The sequence below is a fragment of the Macaca mulatta genome, chromosome 4, assembly GCF_049350105.2.
Source record: "Macaca mulatta isolate MMU2019108-1 chromosome 4, T2T-MMU8v2.0, whole genome shotgun sequence".
Classification (NCBI taxonomy): domain Eukaryota; kingdom Metazoa; phylum Chordata; class Mammalia; order Primates; family Cercopithecidae; genus Macaca; species Macaca mulatta.
In genome coordinates, this window is record NC_133409.1 from 169,899,888 (window position 1) to 169,918,449 (window position 18,562).

The 18,562-nt window shown below is 43.1% G+C and overlaps 1 protein-coding gene and 1 non-coding gene across 9 annotated transcripts in view; both read right to left on the minus strand.

Moving 5' to 3' along the window:
• PHACTR1 (phosphatase and actin regulator 1) overlaps window positions 1-18,562 on the minus strand; it is a 585,520-nt gene that overhangs the window by 72,657 nt on the left and 494,301 nt on the right. For all 8 annotated transcript variants that reach the window (XM_015135539.3, XM_028846699.2, XM_077998524.1 and 5 more), the window contains 1 exon segment: window positions 16,908-17,229. In XM_015135539.3, coding sequence (XP_014991025.1) covers window positions 16,908-17,229 — 322 coding nt within the window.
• LOC114677928 (U1 spliceosomal RNA) lies at window positions 8,531-8,691 on the minus strand. The gene has a single exon (XR_003729343.2). It is a non-coding gene; the product is annotated as a U1 spliceosomal RNA (small nuclear RNA).

The window sequence follows — 18,562 nt, forward strand, 5'->3', positions numbered from 1 at the left end:
ATCACCATAAGAAGAGAATCTTTCCCTGGAAACATATTTCATTTAACAATGTAGGCCATTTGTTATGTCATGAAGAAACACGGAACTTCACAGCAACACCACTTCACAAGCAAATAACACCTAGGTATTCAGAGTTTCATTCTTGCTGAGGCACTGATTCACATCTGTGTATTATCAGGGAACACCCTAATTAGCAGGTGAAACATTACAGACACAAGCCAATACAATAATTATGTTAGACTGTTAAGGCTAAAAGAAACCCTAGGGATCATCTAGTTTAGCAGCCAGAATTATTCTTTAGAATTTCCTGTGACCTTTGAGGCAACATGAAGAAAAGTAATTGTCACCATGAAATGTATTTATCCAAGGATTATAAATTGTATTACACTCTTTGAAAGGCCTAAAAATAATCATGGGATAATAGAATTCTAGAGCTTGGAGGGATTTCGGGGTCTACTGATTTCAATTTCTTCTGTCTAATGTAAAAACTATTCCTTTTTCAATATTCTTGACAATCTCCAGCTAATATGTAAATGCAAAAAGGGGAAATTATAAGAAATAATAAACTATTTGTATGAACTTATCAATGTCATTATGTTAAAGGAAAGATTGCTTTGTCATTCTGTGCCTATTACAATGCTTGGCATGCAGTGATCAATGGGTGTTGCTAAGAGTTCAAGACGATTCTGGAACTTTCCTGCATCTAGTTGACCATCCAGATTGGACTGGCTTATCCATGCTAACACAGATGTACATCAAATATGCCAGCAGAGGTAAAGCCATTCTATTTCTCCAAAATTTCACATGAGAGTTAACCTACTTCAATATATCTAATCTGCAGTTACAGAGTTGAATATGTCCTTAGCAGCTGATCCCACCTGTATGTTTTTTCTCTACATAAATACATGAGTAAACCATTTGGGACTCCTGTTGGCCTGATTTTTCTTAAAAATCTTCAGTGTCGGGGGGCGGAGCAAGATGGCCGAATAGGAGCAGCTCCAGTCTCCAACTCCCAGCGCGAGCGACACAGAAGACCGGTGATTTCTGCATTTTCAACTGAGGTACTGGGTTCATCTCACTGGGGAGTGCCGGACGATCGGTGCTGGTCAGCTGCTGCAGCCCGACCAGCGAGAGCTGAAGCAGGGCGAGGCATTGCCTCACCTGGGAAGCGCAAGGGGGAAGGGAGTCCCTTTTCCCAGCCAGGGGAACTGAGACACACAACACCTGGAAAATCGGGTAACTCCCACCCCAATACTGCGCTTTAGGAAACAGGCACACCAGGAGATCATATCCCACACCTGGCCGGGAGGGTCCCACACCCACGGAGCCTCCCTCATTGCTAGCACAGCAGTCTGTGATCTACCGGCAAGGCAGCAGCGAGGCTGGGGGAGGGGCGCCCGCCATTGCTGAGGCTTAAGTAGGTAAACAAAGCTGCTGGGAAGCTCGAACTGGGTGGAGCTCACAGCAGCTCAAGGAAACCTGCCTGTCTCCGTAGACTCCACCTCTGGGGACAGGGCACAGTAAACTAAGACACACAGACACCTCTGCACAGACGCAAACGACTCTGTCTGACAGCTTTGAAGAGAGCAGTGGATCTCCCAACACGGAGGTTGAGATCTGAGAAGGGACAGACTCCCTGCTCAAGTGGGTCCCTGACCCCTGAGTAGCCTAACTGGGAGACATCCCCCACTAGGGGCAGTCTGACACCCCACACCTCACAGGGAGGAGTACACCCCTGAGAGGAAGCTTCCAAAGCAAGAATCAGACAGGTACACTCGCTGTTCAGAAATATTCTATCTTCTGCAGCCTCTGCTGCTGATACCCAGGCAAACAGGGTCTGGAGTGGACCTCAAGCAATCTCCAACAGACCTACAGCTGAGGGTCCTGACTGTTAGAAGGAAAACTATCAAACAGGAAGGACACCTACACCAAAACCCCATCAGTACATCACCATCATCAAAGACCAGAGGCAGATAAAACCACAAAGATGGGGAAAAAGCAGGGCAGAAAAGCTGGAAATTCCAAAAATAAGAGCGCATCTCCCCCGGCAAAGGAGCGCAGCTCATCGCCAGCAACGGATCAAAGCTGGACGGAGAATGACTTTGATGAGATGAGAGAAGAAGGCTTCAGTCCATCAAATTTCTCAGAGCTAAAGGAGGAATTACGTACCCAGCGCAAAGAAACTAAAAATCTTGAAAAAAAAGTGGAAGAATTGATGGCTAGAGTAATTAATGCAGAGAAGGTCCTAAACGAAATGAAAGAGATGAAAACCATGACACGAGAAATACGTGACAAATGCACAAGCTTCAGTAACCGACTCGATCAACTGGAAGAAAGAGTATCAGCGATTGAGGATCAAATGAATGAAATGAAGCGAGAAGAGAAACCAAAAGAAAAAAGAAGAAAAAGAAATGAACAAAGCCTGCAAGAAGTATGGGATTATGTAAAAAGACCAAATCTACGTCTGATTGGGGTGCCTGAAAGTGAGGGGGAAAATGGAACCAAGTTGGAAAACACTCTTCAGGATATCATCCAGGAGAACTTCCCCAACCTAGTAGGGCAGGCCAACATTCAAATCCAGGAAATACAGAGAACGCCACAAAGATACTCCTCGAGAAGAGCAACTCCAAGACACATAATTGCCAGATTCACCAAAGTTGAAATGAAGGAAAAAATCTTAAGGGCAGCCAGAGAGAAAGGTCGGGTTACCCACAAAGGGAAGCCCATCAGACTAACAGCAGATCTCTCAGCAGAAACTCTACAAGCCAGAAGAGAGTGGGGGCCAATATTCAACATTCTTAAAGAAAAGAATTTTAAACCCAGAATTTCATATCCAGCCAAACTAAGTTTCATAAGTGAAGGAGAAATAAAATCCTTTACAGATAAGCAAATGCTTAGAGATTTTGTCACCACTAGGCCTGCCTTACAAGAGACCCTGAAGGAAGCACTCAACATGGAAAGGAACAACCGGTACCAGCCATTGCAAAAACATGCCAAAATGTAAAGACCATTGAGGCTAGGAAGAAACTGCATCAACTAATGAGCAAAATAACCAGTTAATATCATAATGGCAGGATCAAGTTCACACATAACAATATTAACCTTAAATGTAAATGGACTAAATGCTCCAATTAAAAGACACAGACTGGCAAACTGGATAAAGAGTCAAGACCCATCAGTCTGCTGTATTCAGGAGACCCATCTCACATGCAGAGACATACATAGGCTCAAAATAAAGGGATGGAGGAAGATTTACCAAGCAAATGGAGAACAAAAAAAAGCAGGGGTTGCAATACTAGTCTCTGATAAAACAGACTTTAAACCATCAAAGATCAAAAGAGACAAAGAAGGCCATTACATAATGGTAAAGGGATCAATTCAACAGGAAGAGCTAACTCTCCTAAATATATATGCACCCAATACAGGAGCACCCAGATTCATAAAGCAAGTCCTTAGAGACTTACAAAGAGACTTAGACTCCCATACAATAATAATGGGAGACTTCAACACTCCACTGTCAACATTAGACAGATCAACGAGACAGAAAGTTAACAAGGATATCCAGGAATTGAACTCATCTCTGCAGCAAGCAGACCTAATAGACATCTATAGAACTCTCCACCCCAAATCAACAGAATATACATTCTTCTCAGCACCACATCATACTTACTCCAAAATTGACCACGTAATTGGAAGTAAAGCACTCCTCAGCAAATGTACAAGAACAGAAATTATAACAAACTGTCTCTCAGACCACAGTGCAATCAAACTAGAACTCAGGACTAAGAAACTCACTCAAAACCGCTCAACTACATGGAAACTGAACAACCTGCTCCTGAATGACTACTGGGTACATAACGAAATGAAGGCAGAAATAAAGATGTTCTTTGAAACCAATGAGAACAAAGATACAACATACCAGAATCTCTGGGACACATTTAAAGCAGTGTGTAGAGGGAAATTTATAGCACTAAATGCCCACAAGAGAAAGCAGGAAAGATGCAAAATTGACACTCTAACATCACAATTAAAAGAACTAGAGAAGCAAGAGCAAACACATTCGAAAGCTAGCAGAAGGCAAGAAATAACTAAGATCAGAGCAGAACTGAAGGAGATAGAGACACAAAAAACCCTCCAAAAAATCAATGAATCCAGGAGTTGGTTTTTTGAAAAGATCAACAAAATTGACAGACCACTAGCCAGACTAATAAAGAAGAAAAGAGAGAAGAATCAAATCGACGCAATTAAAAATGATAAAGGGGATATCACCACCGACCCCACAGAAATACAAACTACCATCAGAGAATACTATAAACACCTCTACGCAAATAAACTGGAAAATCTAGAAGAAATGGATAATTTCCTGGACACTTACACTCTTCCAAGACTAAACCAGGAAGAAGTTGAATCCCTGAATAGACCAATAGCAGGCTCTGAAATTGAGGCAACAATTAATAGCCTACCAACCAAAAAAAGTCCAGGACCAGATGGATTCACAGCTGAATTCTACCAGAGGTACAAGGAGGAGTTGGTACCATTCCTTCTGAAACTATTCCAATCAATAGAAAAAGAGGGAATCCTCCCTAACTCATTTTATGAGGCCAATATCATCCTGATACCAAAGCCTGGCAAGGACACAACAAAAAAAGAGAATTTTAGACCAATATCTCTGATGAACATCGATGCAAAAATCCTCAATAAAATACTGGCAAACCGGATTCAGCAACACATCAAAAAGCTTATCCACCATGATCAAGTGGGCTTCATCCCTGGGATGCAAGGCTGATTCAACATTCGCAAATCAATAAACATAATCCAGCATATAAACAGAACCAAAGACAAGAACCACATGATTATCTCAATAGATGCAGAAAAGGCTTTTGACAAAATTCAACAGCCCTTCATGCTAAAAACGCTCAATAAATTCGGTATTGATGGAACGTACCTCAAAATAATAAGAGCTATTTATGACAAACCCACAGCCAATATCATACTGAATGGGCAAAAACTGGAAAAATTCCCTTTGAAAACTGGCACAAGACAGGGATGCCCTCTCTCACCACTCCTATTCAACATAGTGTTGGAAGTTCTGGCTAGGGCAATCAGGCAAGAGAAAGAAATCAAGGGTATTCAGTTAGGAAAAGAAGAAGTCAAATTGTCCCTGTTTGCAGATGACATGATTGTATATTTAGAAAACCCCATTGTCTCAGCCCAAAATCTCCTTAAGCTGATAAGCAACTTCAGCAAAGTCTCAGGATACAAAATTAATGTGCAAAAATCACAAGCATTCTTATACACCAGTAACAGACAAACAGAGAGCCAAATCAGGAATGAACTTCCATTCACAATTGCTTCAAAGAGAATAAAATACCTAGGAATCCAACTTACAAGGGATGTAAAGGACCTCTTCAAGGAGAACTACAAACCACTGCTCAGTGAAATCAAAGAGGACACAAACAAATGGAAGAACATACCATGCTCATGGATAGGAAGAATCAATATCGTGAAAATGGCCATACTGCCCAAGGTAATTTATAGATTCAATGCCATCCCCATCAAGCTACCAATGAGTTTCTTCACAGAATTGGAAAAAACTGCTTTAAAGTTCATATGGAACCAAAAAAGAGCCCGCATCTCCAAGACAATCCTAAGTCAAAAGAACAAAGCTGGAGGCATCACGCTACCTGACTTCAAACTATACTACAAGGCTACAGTAACCAAAACAGCATGGTACTGGTACCAAAACAGAGATATAGACCAATGGAACAGAACAGAGTCCTCAGAAATAATACCACACATCTACAGCCATTTGATCTTTGACAAACCTGAGAGAAACAAGAAATGGGGAAAGGATTCCCTATTTAATAAATGGTGCTGGGAAAATTGGCTAGCCATAAGTAGAAAGCTGAAACTGGATCCTTTCCTTACTCCTTATACGAAAATTAATTCAAGATGGATTAGAGACTTAAATGTTAGACCTAATACCATAAAAATCCTAGAGGAAAACCTAGGTAGTACCATTCAGGACATAGGCATAGGCAAAGATTTCATGTCTAAAACACCAAAAGCAACGGCAGCAAAAGCCAAAATTGACAAATGGGATCTCATTAAACTAAAGAGCTTCTGCACAGCAAAAGATACTACCATCAGAGTGAACAGGCAACCTACAGAATGGGAGAAAATTTTTGCAATCTACTCATCTGACAAAGGGCTAATATCCAGAACCTACAAAGAACTCAAACAAATTTACAAGAAAAAAACAAACAACCCCGTCAAAAAGTGGGCAAAGGACATGAACAGACAGTTCTCAAAAGAAGACATTCATACAGCCAACAGACACATGAAAAAATGCTCATCATCACTGGCCATCAGAGAAATGCAAATCAAAACCACAATGAGATACCATCTCACACCAGTTAGAATGGCAATCATTAAAAAGTCAGGAAACAACAGGTGCTGGAGAGGATGTGGAGAAATAGGAACACTTTTACACTGTTGGTGGGATTGTAAGCTAGTTCAACCATTATGGAAAACAGTATGGCGATTCCTCAAGGATCTAGAACTAGATGTACCATATGACCCAGCCATCCCATTACTGGGTATATACCCAAAGGATTATAAATTATGCTGCTATAAAGACACATGCACACGTATGTTTATTGCAGCACTATTCACAATAGCAAAGACTTGGAATCAACCCAGATGTCCCTCAGTGACAGATTGGATTAAGAAAATGTGGCACATATACACCATGGAATACTATGCAGCCATAAAAAAGGATGAGTTTGAGTCCTTTGTAGGGACTTGGATGCAGCTGGAATCCATCATTCTTAGCAAACTATCACAAGAACAGAAAACCAAACACCGCATGTTCTCACTCATAGGTGGGAACTGAACAATGAGATCACTCGGACTCAGGAAGGGGAACATCACACACCGGGGCCTATCATGGGGAGGGGGGAGGGGGGAGGGATTGCATTGGGAGTTATACCTGATGTAAATGACGAGTTGATGGGTGCAGCACAGCAACATGGCACAAGTATACATATGTAACAAAACTGCACATTATGCACATGTACCCTACAACTTAAAGTATAATAATAATAAATAAATTAAAAAAAAAAAAAAAAAATCTTCAGTGTCCTCTCTGTTGGTTCTTCCTTATATCTGATTACAATGTTATGTCATCAATCTCATTCTCTATGCTACGTCTTCTAAAAACCTGGAGAATAAATGCCAACTTCCTTTTCTTATTAAAAACCTCATTCACTATCTGGAGATAGTATATCACCCCTTCCTCTAATCTGCCTATATGTTCTCTCATTCCCTTTCTCCTCTCCATCTGGTTATTCCTTTCTTTTAGCTTTTAGTTTAAATGCAGTTCTTCAGAGAAGACAACTCCGAATTTCATAGACCAGTTGACATTCCTGTTGTCCATTCTTCTCCTTCCCTGTACTCTCACGGGTACTGATCTGCCCAGTCTATACTCCCAGCAGGTTCTAAGCTGCACTGAGGGTATCTTCTGTATTTTATTCACTGTTACATCCCCAGTGCCAAGCACGGAGCCTGGTCTAGAAAATGCACTGAGCAAAGAATTGGTGGATCTTGTTTGCTAAGCAAACACAGGTACCATCCTTTCTTTTCACAGGGCCTGTTTTCATTCAAGATTTACAAGTCAGTAATTGCCTGAATTTTTTTCCTAGCAAATATCAGAGCTTTCTTCATCTAGCTGCTCAGGGACTTTGGACAGGAAGAGGTAGATAAAGAATGAATTTATTAGAAACGTATTTACTTTTTCATTTATAAGGCCCATAGGTGGCAATTTCCATCAGAACTAAATGTATGATACTTAAAATTTTCCTAAACTAAAACTCACTGGGTGTAAATAAGGCATCATTAAAAATATCTACTGATATTTTGCATCAGTTGATAGCATGCATGAATGATACTAGTAGCAAAAACTCATTCATATTTTGCCTTTTTAGATCAAACTCAGAGATTTCAATTATTCTTCCCATGTGAACTCACCTGGTCTACCAACACACTCCTTCCTCTAATCCGTCTAGGATGTACCAGCATTGCCTTTCTCCTCCTTACATGATTGCTCCTATTTTTGAGGTCTCAGCATAAAATGCTGGAAGTTAACTTTCAGGTTTAGTTTGAGGACACCGGATAGAGCTGGACTATCAAATACGATTCCCTACACCTTAGCAATCTTAGCATCCCTACCTTAGCTGAGGATGATAACCTCTCTCCCATTTTATCATTCATTAAGGATTTGCTCCAAGAGAATTAATAAGAAGGGAAAATGTACTTCAATGATGACTTAGGTTCATAATCAAAATTATAGTATCTGGAGCTCTAGTTTGATATTACCAGACATGACAAGCAAAGACCTAGGTTTAACTTGAAGGGAGGAACTTTGTATGTTGCTTCTAACATCAAACACAACACAACAGGAATGGCCCAACTGGGGAAGCAGGAGTGGATCCACACAAAAGCCTGTTTCTTTTCTTCCTTTGTTTTTTTTCAGGGGAAAGCACGAACACAGTCCCCCACTACCACAAATTATGCAGTCAAGTTTCCCACATTTGGGAAAGTCACAGGGGTCAGCACATACGGAGTGCAATGAATAAGCCTGCTTGGGAAAACGACTTTTGTGATCATGTATCTCCACTGCCAGATAAGTATGCAAAAGCCTGTTTCTATAATTGAGACAGTTTATAACAAAACATTGATCGTAATAGTAAGATATTTTTCTATTTCAAAGATTAGAGTAACTTTGAATGAAACCCACTCCACAAATAGTTTCACAATACTTCCTACATGAGAGGTACTATGGCAGATTAAGGGTCGAGAGCCATTGTGGCCCATTTGTGCTGCTATAATAAAATACCCGAGACTGGGTAATTTAAAAAGAACAGAAATGTGTTTCCTCACAGTTCTGGGGGCTGGAAAGTCCAAGATCAAGGCGCTGACAGGTTTGGCTGTCTGGTGAGGGTTGCATCCTCCGGCTGGGAGAAATGCAACATCCTCCCATGGTGGAAGGCCAAGAGAGCTTTATGCTGCTGTTTGAAGTCCCTTTCACAAGGGTCTTAATGTCATTCACGAGGGAGGAGCCCTCATGGCCTAATCATCTCTTAAAGGCCCCACTCATTAATACTATCACATTGGCCATTAAGTTTCAACTCCTGAATTTTGGAAGAGAGATACTCAAACCATACCATATGGGCAGACAAGGATGGTTCTTGTCCACATTAAAGAGAGAATATCTAGAGAAACACATAACCTGATGCAAGCATGCAAAAGGGGTGTGTGCAGGAGGGCAAAGCTCTGTATAGGAATCTGAGAAGGGATCACAGAGGACCTGGTATTTTAATAATGTCTTGAAGAACAAGAATTTTTCTTTGTGAAAGAAGCTGCTGTGGGTAGTAGAGGATGGGATGGAAGAGAATGCATTCCAAACAGAGGGAATAGTTCAAATTGTTAGAATAAAGAAAATATAAAAGGTTAAAGACCACTAATACTGCTTAATATTTATATAACATATGCCTTGTGAGAACTCAATCCATCGATAGGAAGCAGATTAATAAGCGAAAGAATATCACTGTAGCTATGAGAGGCTCTCCATTCATTCAGTTATTTTTTCACTCACCCACTCACTCACTCACTCACTCACTCACTCACTCACTCACTCACTCACTCAAACCTATAAGCCAGGCCCTGTTGTAGGCACTCTGGATACGGCCATGAACAAAACAGTTCCTGCCCTTGTGGACTGTATGTTCTATTAGGTGAGAAGAGCAACAAACTGAACGAAAGGCAAATGACACAAAATATTAGATGGTGAAAAATGCTTTGATAAGAATACAAGGAGCTGGGGAACAGGCTGGGTTGCGAGGACGGTTGCCATTTTGAACAGGAAGGGCCTCGTTGAGTACGTGACATTTGAGTAGAGACCCGGGGCAGGTGAGTGTAGGAGCCCTGAGGATATCTGAGGGAAGGGCAATCCATCCAGGGGAACAGACGGTGCCAAGTCCCCATCAGAAGGCATCTAGCATGTCTAAGAATGTGCGAGAATAGCGGGAAGGTTGCTGTGTGAGGGAGGAGGGAGCAACACAGAGGGGAGCCGATGAAGCGAGGGAGACCACAGGGGCAGTCCATTAATACTCAGGTTTCAACCCCTGAATTTTGGAGGAGAGATGCTCAAACCATAGCAGGTGAGGAGACAAGGACGGTTCCTGTCCACATTAAACAGAGAATATAGAGAGAAACACATAACCCAATGCAAGGGTGCAACAGGGGTGTGTGCAGGAGGGCAGAGCTCTGTACCAGAGTCTGAGAAGGGGTCACAGAGGACCTGGAATTTTACTAATGTCTTGAAGAGTAAGTAGATTTTTCTTTGCAAAAGAACTGGGAGTGGGAGTGGGCTTCTGGGTCACGGGGAGGATTTCGCTTTTTACTCTTAGCGAGCTGGATGGTAACAGGAGTATTTTGGGCACAGCCATTGTTAAGAGCTGAGCTGTGTCCCCAGATAAATTCGTACGTTGAAGTCCTAAGTCCCAGTGCCTCAGAATGCGACTGTATTTGGAAGCAGGGTCTTTAAGGAGGTGAGGGAGTTACAATGATGTCACTGGTGTGGGCCCTAATCCACCATCACTGGTGTCCTTATAAGCAGAGATGAGGAACAGCCACACACAGAGGGAAGACCACGTGAGGACACAGAGAGGAGACATCACCTCTACAAGCCAAGGAGAGAGGCCCCGAAGAAAAAAACCCTACTGACACCTTGATCTCAGACTTCGAGCCTCCAGAACTGAAAGACAATAAATTTCTGTCATCTAAGTCACCCATTCTGTGTGTGTGTGTGTGTTTTTTTTTTTTTTTTTTTTTTTGAGATGGAGTCTTGCTCTGTCACCCAGGCTGGAGTGCAGTGGCATGGCCTGGGCTCACTGCAAGCTCCGCCTCCCGGGTTCATGCCATTCTCCTGCCTCAGCCTCCCAAGTAGCTGGGACTACAGGTGCCTGCCACTATGCCTGGCTCATTTTTTATATTTTTAGTAGACGGAGTTTCACCGTGTTAGCCAGGATGGTCTCGATCTCCTGACGTCATGATCCGCCCACCTCGGCCTCCCAAAGTGCTGGGATTACAGGTGTGAGCCACCATGCCCGGCCGTGTGTGGTTTTTTTGTAATGGCAGTCCTAGCTGACAAAGACAGTCACTATCTGACTTTCTCAAACCCTGTCTCCTGGGCTGCTGTGGTGGGGACAGGCTGCAGAGCAGATGTGGACACAGAAGAACAGGTGGGGGAAACTGCAGCAAGCCAGGCAAGGCCAACTGAGGTTCAGGCCGGGGAAGCAGGAGCACGTGGAAGTGTTGATCTTATCCCTGTGTGTGTACAGTGTGGACCAGATAGGATTTGCAGATGGTTAGATGTGGGGGACCAGAGAAAGGAAAGGGTCAAGGGTGACTCCAGGTTTTTGGCATGAGCGACTGAGAGTATGAAGTTGCCTCTAATTGAGAAGGGAAAGACTTCTTTAAAGTGCAGTCCATTAAGAATCTTCCTAAAATTCTTTCAGGGTCAACATGGGTCCACATTCCACCTTCATTTTACTAATAGGAGACTAGAACACACAGAACAGAGCAGCCGAATTAAGATCAGAAAGAAAAGGAGTCCTGATTAGGACTTTACATCTGACTTCTAGGATCAATGCCAACTAGATCATGGAGCTTACTGCAGATATTTAAAAATAAAAACACTGCATCATCTTTGAAATGATAACAAAGGCATAAAAATGATACAATGGACGCTGGGGACTCAGGGGGAAGGGTGCGAGGCAGGTGAGGGATAAAAGACTACACATTGGGTACAGTGTACACTTCTCAGATGACGGGTGCACCCAAACCTCAGAAATCACCACTAAAGAACTTATCCATGTAACCAAACACTACCTGTTCCCCAAAAACTATTGAAATAAAAATAAACAAATAAAAGGTCTTTCCACAACGGGGTCACTAAATAACCATGAATTCAACTCTTTAATGACTTTAAGAAAAGCTTGTTTCTTAAAAACAAGAGTAAAGGCTAGCAAAGATTTAAGTACAAAAATGGGAAAAAATGCAGTGTTATTTATTAGAATGGAAAGTTGAGGGGAAATCTAAACGCCAAAAAAAAAAAAAAATTTGAAACGATAAAACATCACCTTCAAAAAGATGTGGCTCACCACAAAAAGTGTGAGGGGAATGAAGATAATCTAATTTGAGGAAACTTACCCAAACAAACAAAAATCTCCAACAAGTTTGGATCAAAACCATTCTAGCGTCACTGAAGACAAATTTTCCATGCCGGCTAATGTTCAACACCATTTGTTAGCTGCTTACTGTGTGACATGCAATAACCTCACTGATTGGATTCATTAAATAATCTGATCCTCACAAATGACCCTAATGAGGCTGCTGGCATTATGATTATCTTTATTTTACAGACAAGGAATGAAAATCAAAAAGAGGTTGAGCTACACGCTTTGGGTCACACAGCTAATACGTGGTGTGTCTAAGATTCAAGCTCTGGCAGTTAATTCTGGAACCCACATACTTGGTCCTGAAGTAGGGGTGGGTGATGTCACCAGCTTGGCCCCCACTGCCTAGGGCAGCCCTGTGATTCTGAATAAATATGACCCTTTAAATTTGCTTCAGGTGAACTCTAGCTCCTTCCCCCAAATTTTGTGAGGCAAAGCTGTAAATAAACACACCATTGTTTAGTGCCATCAAGCAGGCTTAGGCAGGGTAATGTCTAAGAACTTCTCTGCAGGTGTGTGCCATGGCTTACACCTGTAATGCCAGAACTTTGGAAGGCTGAGGCAGGAGGATCACTTTAGACCATGAGTTTGATGCCAGCCTGGGCAACATGACAAAACTCCATCTCTACACAAAATATAATAAAAAATAATTAACTGGGCGTGGTGGCATGCGCCTGTGGTCCCAGTTACTCAGGAGGCTGAGGTGGGAGAATTGCTTGAGCCTGGAAGGTTGAGACTGCAGAGAGCCACGATCATGCCACTGCACTACGGCCTGGGTGCCAGAGTGAGATACTGTCTCAAAAATAAAAAATATAAATGAAACAATATCTTCTCCATATAAATCAGAGCAGATTTGGTATAATCTCAGGGGAACATAAACAAGATGGCATAAGATCTAGAGAAGTCCTTAGATGAAGGGAGTGGTAGCTATCTTCAAAGATTTAAAAATCTTTTACAGGAAAGGAAGATTAGAAGTAAGATCAGGAAGGGGCAGATACAAATTTCAATAAGTAAAACTTTTAATAGAGAGGGGACTTTGTACAGACCTTCTTGACAATGGAGCAGGCTATGTTGGGAGCTGGGGAAGGTCCTGTTGGAGAAGAGACCAGGGGATAAATGGTCAGGAACACTGCTGTGGGCAGTGACCTGGATGGTCTTCAAGGCCCCCTTCAGTGATAAGAGGACTTGTGCAAATGTACAGTCCAGTGTCAGGCATTGATGCTGTTTAATTCACCATTCAACTTTTTACATTACCTATAACTTTTTCATCAGGATTGGACTGTCTGTCTGGACCAATGACCTATGGTGACATTCTCTGAGATTTCAGGGGGCAGCAATGGCACAAACGGGGGTCGGTCCAAGGAACTCTGAAGGCAGGATGTCTGAGTGTTTGGTAATGCCTCTCCCTTCTTGCAGAGTTTTTTTTGGGGTCACTGGAAATTGCCAGGAGGATAGAGAAATGATTCTTCCTTTCTGTATAAAACTTGGTTAGAACAAGAATGAAATCATGTTGACAGGCAACAGGGAGAATTTTTAGGTAGTAAAAATCAGGGGGAAATTACCCAGGACAGCTAGTGATTCCCTCCCCACACTGAAAAGTGTGGCCTGTGACCTTGGCCTACTCTCAGACTCTTCCTGGAGATGATTGGGGACACTCAGAAAAATCTCTCCAATCTTTGTTTGGGAGGAGGGCCACTCTTTCTCTGGGGTGGCGATCTTGTCAAACTGATGCATGCATGAATCTCTGCATCCTGGTTGATCTGTTAGGACAACCGTATGCTTTGACCTCTAGTGGGAAGTGAAGGAGATGGAAGGAGGAAATGAATCTGGGTTGGGACAAAGCACAGAGACTGCCTTGGCTCTGCAGCTGAGATCATGCTGCATATCCAGCCCCCCACAAAATTCCCATATCCCACTAGATCTACCCATTGGTCTAAATTAAACTGAAATATCCCACAAATACGCACAGGTATTACAAAACTTGTCAGTTAGCATCTTTAACTAAACCTTTTAATATGGTGTTTGTTTTAAGTGGAAGCATATTTAGCAATATCTTATTAATATACTATCTAAGTATCTTTTCTGATGATTGAAACTCATGAGTGATATGAAAACTTACTGGGTGCATGTAGACATGGGGTTGGGGGCGGCGGCAATGACATTGGCTGCTACTTGTCCTTAGGAAGCAGCTGTGTGTTAATACAAAGAGCTCTGGACTTGGAGAGGCCCAGGCTGGAGGCTTGGCCTCTCAACTTACTACCTAGGGTAGTGTTTTCCAAATGTCTACAGGGAAGAAACAGTTCTTACTGTTTAGTTCTTTCAATTTTCAATCCATCACAAACTGATGCTTTTGTAAAATATAACACAAATATAAAAATAATGAAGCCCTTTATAATGACAAGATTCAAAAGACATGAAATTATTCTGTCATATTGCTATAAGAGTATGTAAAAGCTTGTTCTCAATGTCTGCACTTACATGGTTGCAGACATGAGATAAGCTATTTGTGGGCCACCCTTTGAGAAGGTGGCTTTGGGGAACTTAGTGAACCTCCCTTAGTTTCTCCATCTGCTCAGTTTCCGTAGGTGATGTGAGGATTAAATAAGATGACAATGACAGTGACAATAATGTGTATGTGTAATAGATTAAAAGGTACCACCCACATTTTAAATTATTATTGTTCTAATTAATAAAACGAATAGTTGCAAATGATAGCAAGGGGCCAAATTAAATTTTGTGTTTTTCCTTTTGCAGCAAGGGCAGGTGTTAACAACAAGTAATCCAGTCAGAATTCCTAGACACGGCAACCTCCAGATGAATTGCTCCTTTCCCAAACGCAGAGCACTCAGCTGACAGGCAGGAGTAGAGAAAGCTGCCCAGAGTCAGGAAAACACAACCTGAAGCTCCCGCCTGTGCATCTCACTTTTGGCTCTCTGGTGATTCGCTGGGACCTCCAGACTGCCATTTTCCATCCATAGGACCCAGTGGCCAGCAGCCACCACTCCAGGACAAGCATTCAGCTCCCAGTCAGACACATCCTTTGCACCTCATAGACACACTCTCTTTTTATCACACCAGGGCACTCAGTCAAGCACTGTGCCTCAGAGCCCCAGTGGGAAATCCCAGTCCCTTCTTGGATGAGAGGTAGGTGGCGGTATTTGAACACACACACATGATCATGCGTGCACACACGATCAAGAGTAATTGAGAACCAGTTTGAAAGATCTCCCTAGGTGGTGGTGAGTTAGGGTCGTGGCTGCAGGCCTGCCTGTGGGGTCGTCTTTGCAACTCTCCCAGAAGAGCGATTGGAGGCAGATTCTGGTGAAAGAGGGAGCTGCCTTGATAATGGCCAAATATTAGTGGCACATGCGCATATAATCAGAGCCTGGGACTCTGCTTCCTCCATCAGCAAGAACAGGGTGTATCTTCCCACCTTCCCCAGCCCTCCTGTTTCCCTCCAACACCTGCCAACCCTCATCTTTTCTTATTTTACATTTGAATTCTTTTGAGTATCATAAAAGTCATATTCACAGAATTAAAAAGTAGTATAGAAAGATATGAAATATAAAAGTATTTTCTCCCCATTTCTCCACCCCAGGAATAAATGCTATTAACGACTATGTATACATATTTTCACAAAATGTTAATGCTTATAGAGACGTAATTTGTGCGTGCATGTGTGTGTGTACACATGTGTATATGTGTATACACTCACATGTATGCAAAGATGGATATACAGCAGGTCCTTGAATAAGGTAATTTCGTTCAATGTCATTTTACCATAACATTGATGAGAAAAAAAAAAACAAAAAAAACTGATTCCCAGCTTGGGCCATCGTCTGTGTGGAGTTTGCACGTTCTCCCCACGACTGCATGGGTTTTCTCCATGTACTCAGGTTTCCTCTCACATCCCTAAGATGTACATGTCAGGTGAAACGGTGTGTCTACACTGCCCTACGTCTGAGTGAGTGTGGGTGTGGGTATGGGTGTGAGTGCGCCCTGCGAGGGGATGATGTCTGACCAGGGCCAGATCTCGCCTTGTGCCCTGGGCTGCTGGGACACGCTCTGGCTGGCCACCACCCTGAACAGGAATAATTGGGTAATCACCTACCTTGTTTTTATTAATCTTTCTTAAACATACGTACAGCTCACATTTATTTCAATGTTTAATATTAGAAGTGTTCTGGTCTTTATTAATAAGTTTGGTGATATTTTTGTGACCAGAAATATGCTGTAGGAACTTAAGTCTTGTTTGTATCAATTAGTCTATGGTTAAATTGGTTTTGTGAGATTTTATTTTATTGAAGTTGCAATTTTCATGAACCTACTGATGACACTGAGGACGGTGTGTATATATAAGCATATACATATATATGAATGTTAGTTTTCTTTCGGATAAATGTGATTATTCTAGAGCTTTACAATTGGCAACATTTTTCTTCTTCCACACTTTGACTTTCAGTTTTTTGTCTCATTTTACTTTCAAATATTTCCCCCCCAGTGGGGATGACCCCTTGTTCACATTCCTAAGTCATGGTCCAAATCCCTAAGCCCCCCTCCCCAGCCAATCCCTCTCCTCCCGTCTTCCCTCCTGGTGCCCACTTTTACCTTTCCAGCCTCTGCATGGTCATGGCCAGCGTTTTGTTGAGCTCGTCTATCATCCTGCAGCCCGAGGGGTGCATGGGGAGGGAGCCGGTGGTGGAGGGGAGGTGCTGGCCATGGCTGCCATACTGCAGCTGGTGCTGGATCTGGGAGGGCAGGACAGTGTGGTGATGCTGGGCCACGCCCTGCTGGCCGCTCTTCTGGGCTGTGTAGGACACCAGTGAGAGGTCTGGCCCCCCCACGGGCATACAGATCATGACTTTCTTTGGAGGTAGCGGAGGCGACAGTTTCACTGGCAGACAAGGCAATTTCACAGGGGCGCCAGGATCTACGGCAGAAAGAGGGTGAGAGGGGGACGTGAGTTAGGGGGCATCAGAATAAACCCAGAACACCAGATGCGCTCACCTGGAAACTGTGGCCACTGAGGTGGGCCTCTTAGGTAAAATGTGTCAACTGGAGACACCAGCATGATGAGTGCTATTCAGCAAGCATCCGTTGACTCTTGTTTCCTACTCCAAGTGCACTTGCACTGGCCGTTAGGGCCTTCAGGAACCCAGACATTAGTGGTGTCTAATGCACAGTATGTCAAACAGAGACTTGGGAGCAGCCCAGATAGTGAGGCAGGAGCAAGGAGGCATGTGACGAGCTCTTCTGCTCATGGACACCCATGGACCATCAAGGAAACCTTTGCTAGGATATGCCAAACTATGGTTTGGATGCAGTTTGTCCCTGCAAAAACTCATGGTGAAATTTAATTGTCAATGTAAGGATGTCAGGAGGTAGAACCTTTAACAGGTGGGGCCTAGTGGGAGGTGCCTGGGAAACGGGTGTGGATCCCTCATGAATAGGTTAGTGGTGGGTGTGAATGAGTTCTAGCTCTCCCAGGAACGGATTAGTTCCCAAGGGAGGGTGGGTTGTTAAAAAGAGTCTGGGTTCCTCAGTTTCTCTCCTTTGCTTCCTCTCTTGCCATATGCTCTCTGCACATACCAGCTCCCCTTCCGCTTTCCTCCATAGGTGGAAGCAGCCAGAGGCCCTCACCAGAAGCACAATGTTTCTCATAATTCCTAGTCTGCAGAACTGTGAACTAAAGAAATCTCTTTTCTTCATAAATTACCTAGCCTCAGGTATTGTTACAGCAACACAAAACAGACCGAGACATGCCAGTCTACAAGATATGTCTACAATTTTGCCAGTATGATGTGAACAGATCCTTTCAAAGCTGGAACTTCCCAACAGGGACGGGATTTAAAGCCAGCCCTAGGGTCAAGTCCACCAACACCATGTCACTCTGCAAGTGCCTTTACTGCTGCCAACCTTAATTCCCTCTTCTGTCACCTAGGGACGACCATCCTGCCTTGAGAGGATGCTTTGTGAAGATTAGCTTTTGCAGATCCTGGCTTGGGTGCACGACTGGGGCAGGAGTGACAGTGACTGCTGGAGAGGTGGGCCCAGGCAAGTGTGGGCTGCTGAAACAGTTAAGGAGGCTCCCGCAGGGGACTCTAGGCTGCTGGACTCTAGGACCAACTGCTGGGTTCCATGACAATGCCATTGAGCTTCCTAGAGATCCTCCACGTTTGAGGGGCTCAGGGTCAGACTAGACCCCAGGGTATTTTTGGGAAGATGTAGTCTGCCGCTGTACCCCACATTTCTGGAAATCATCT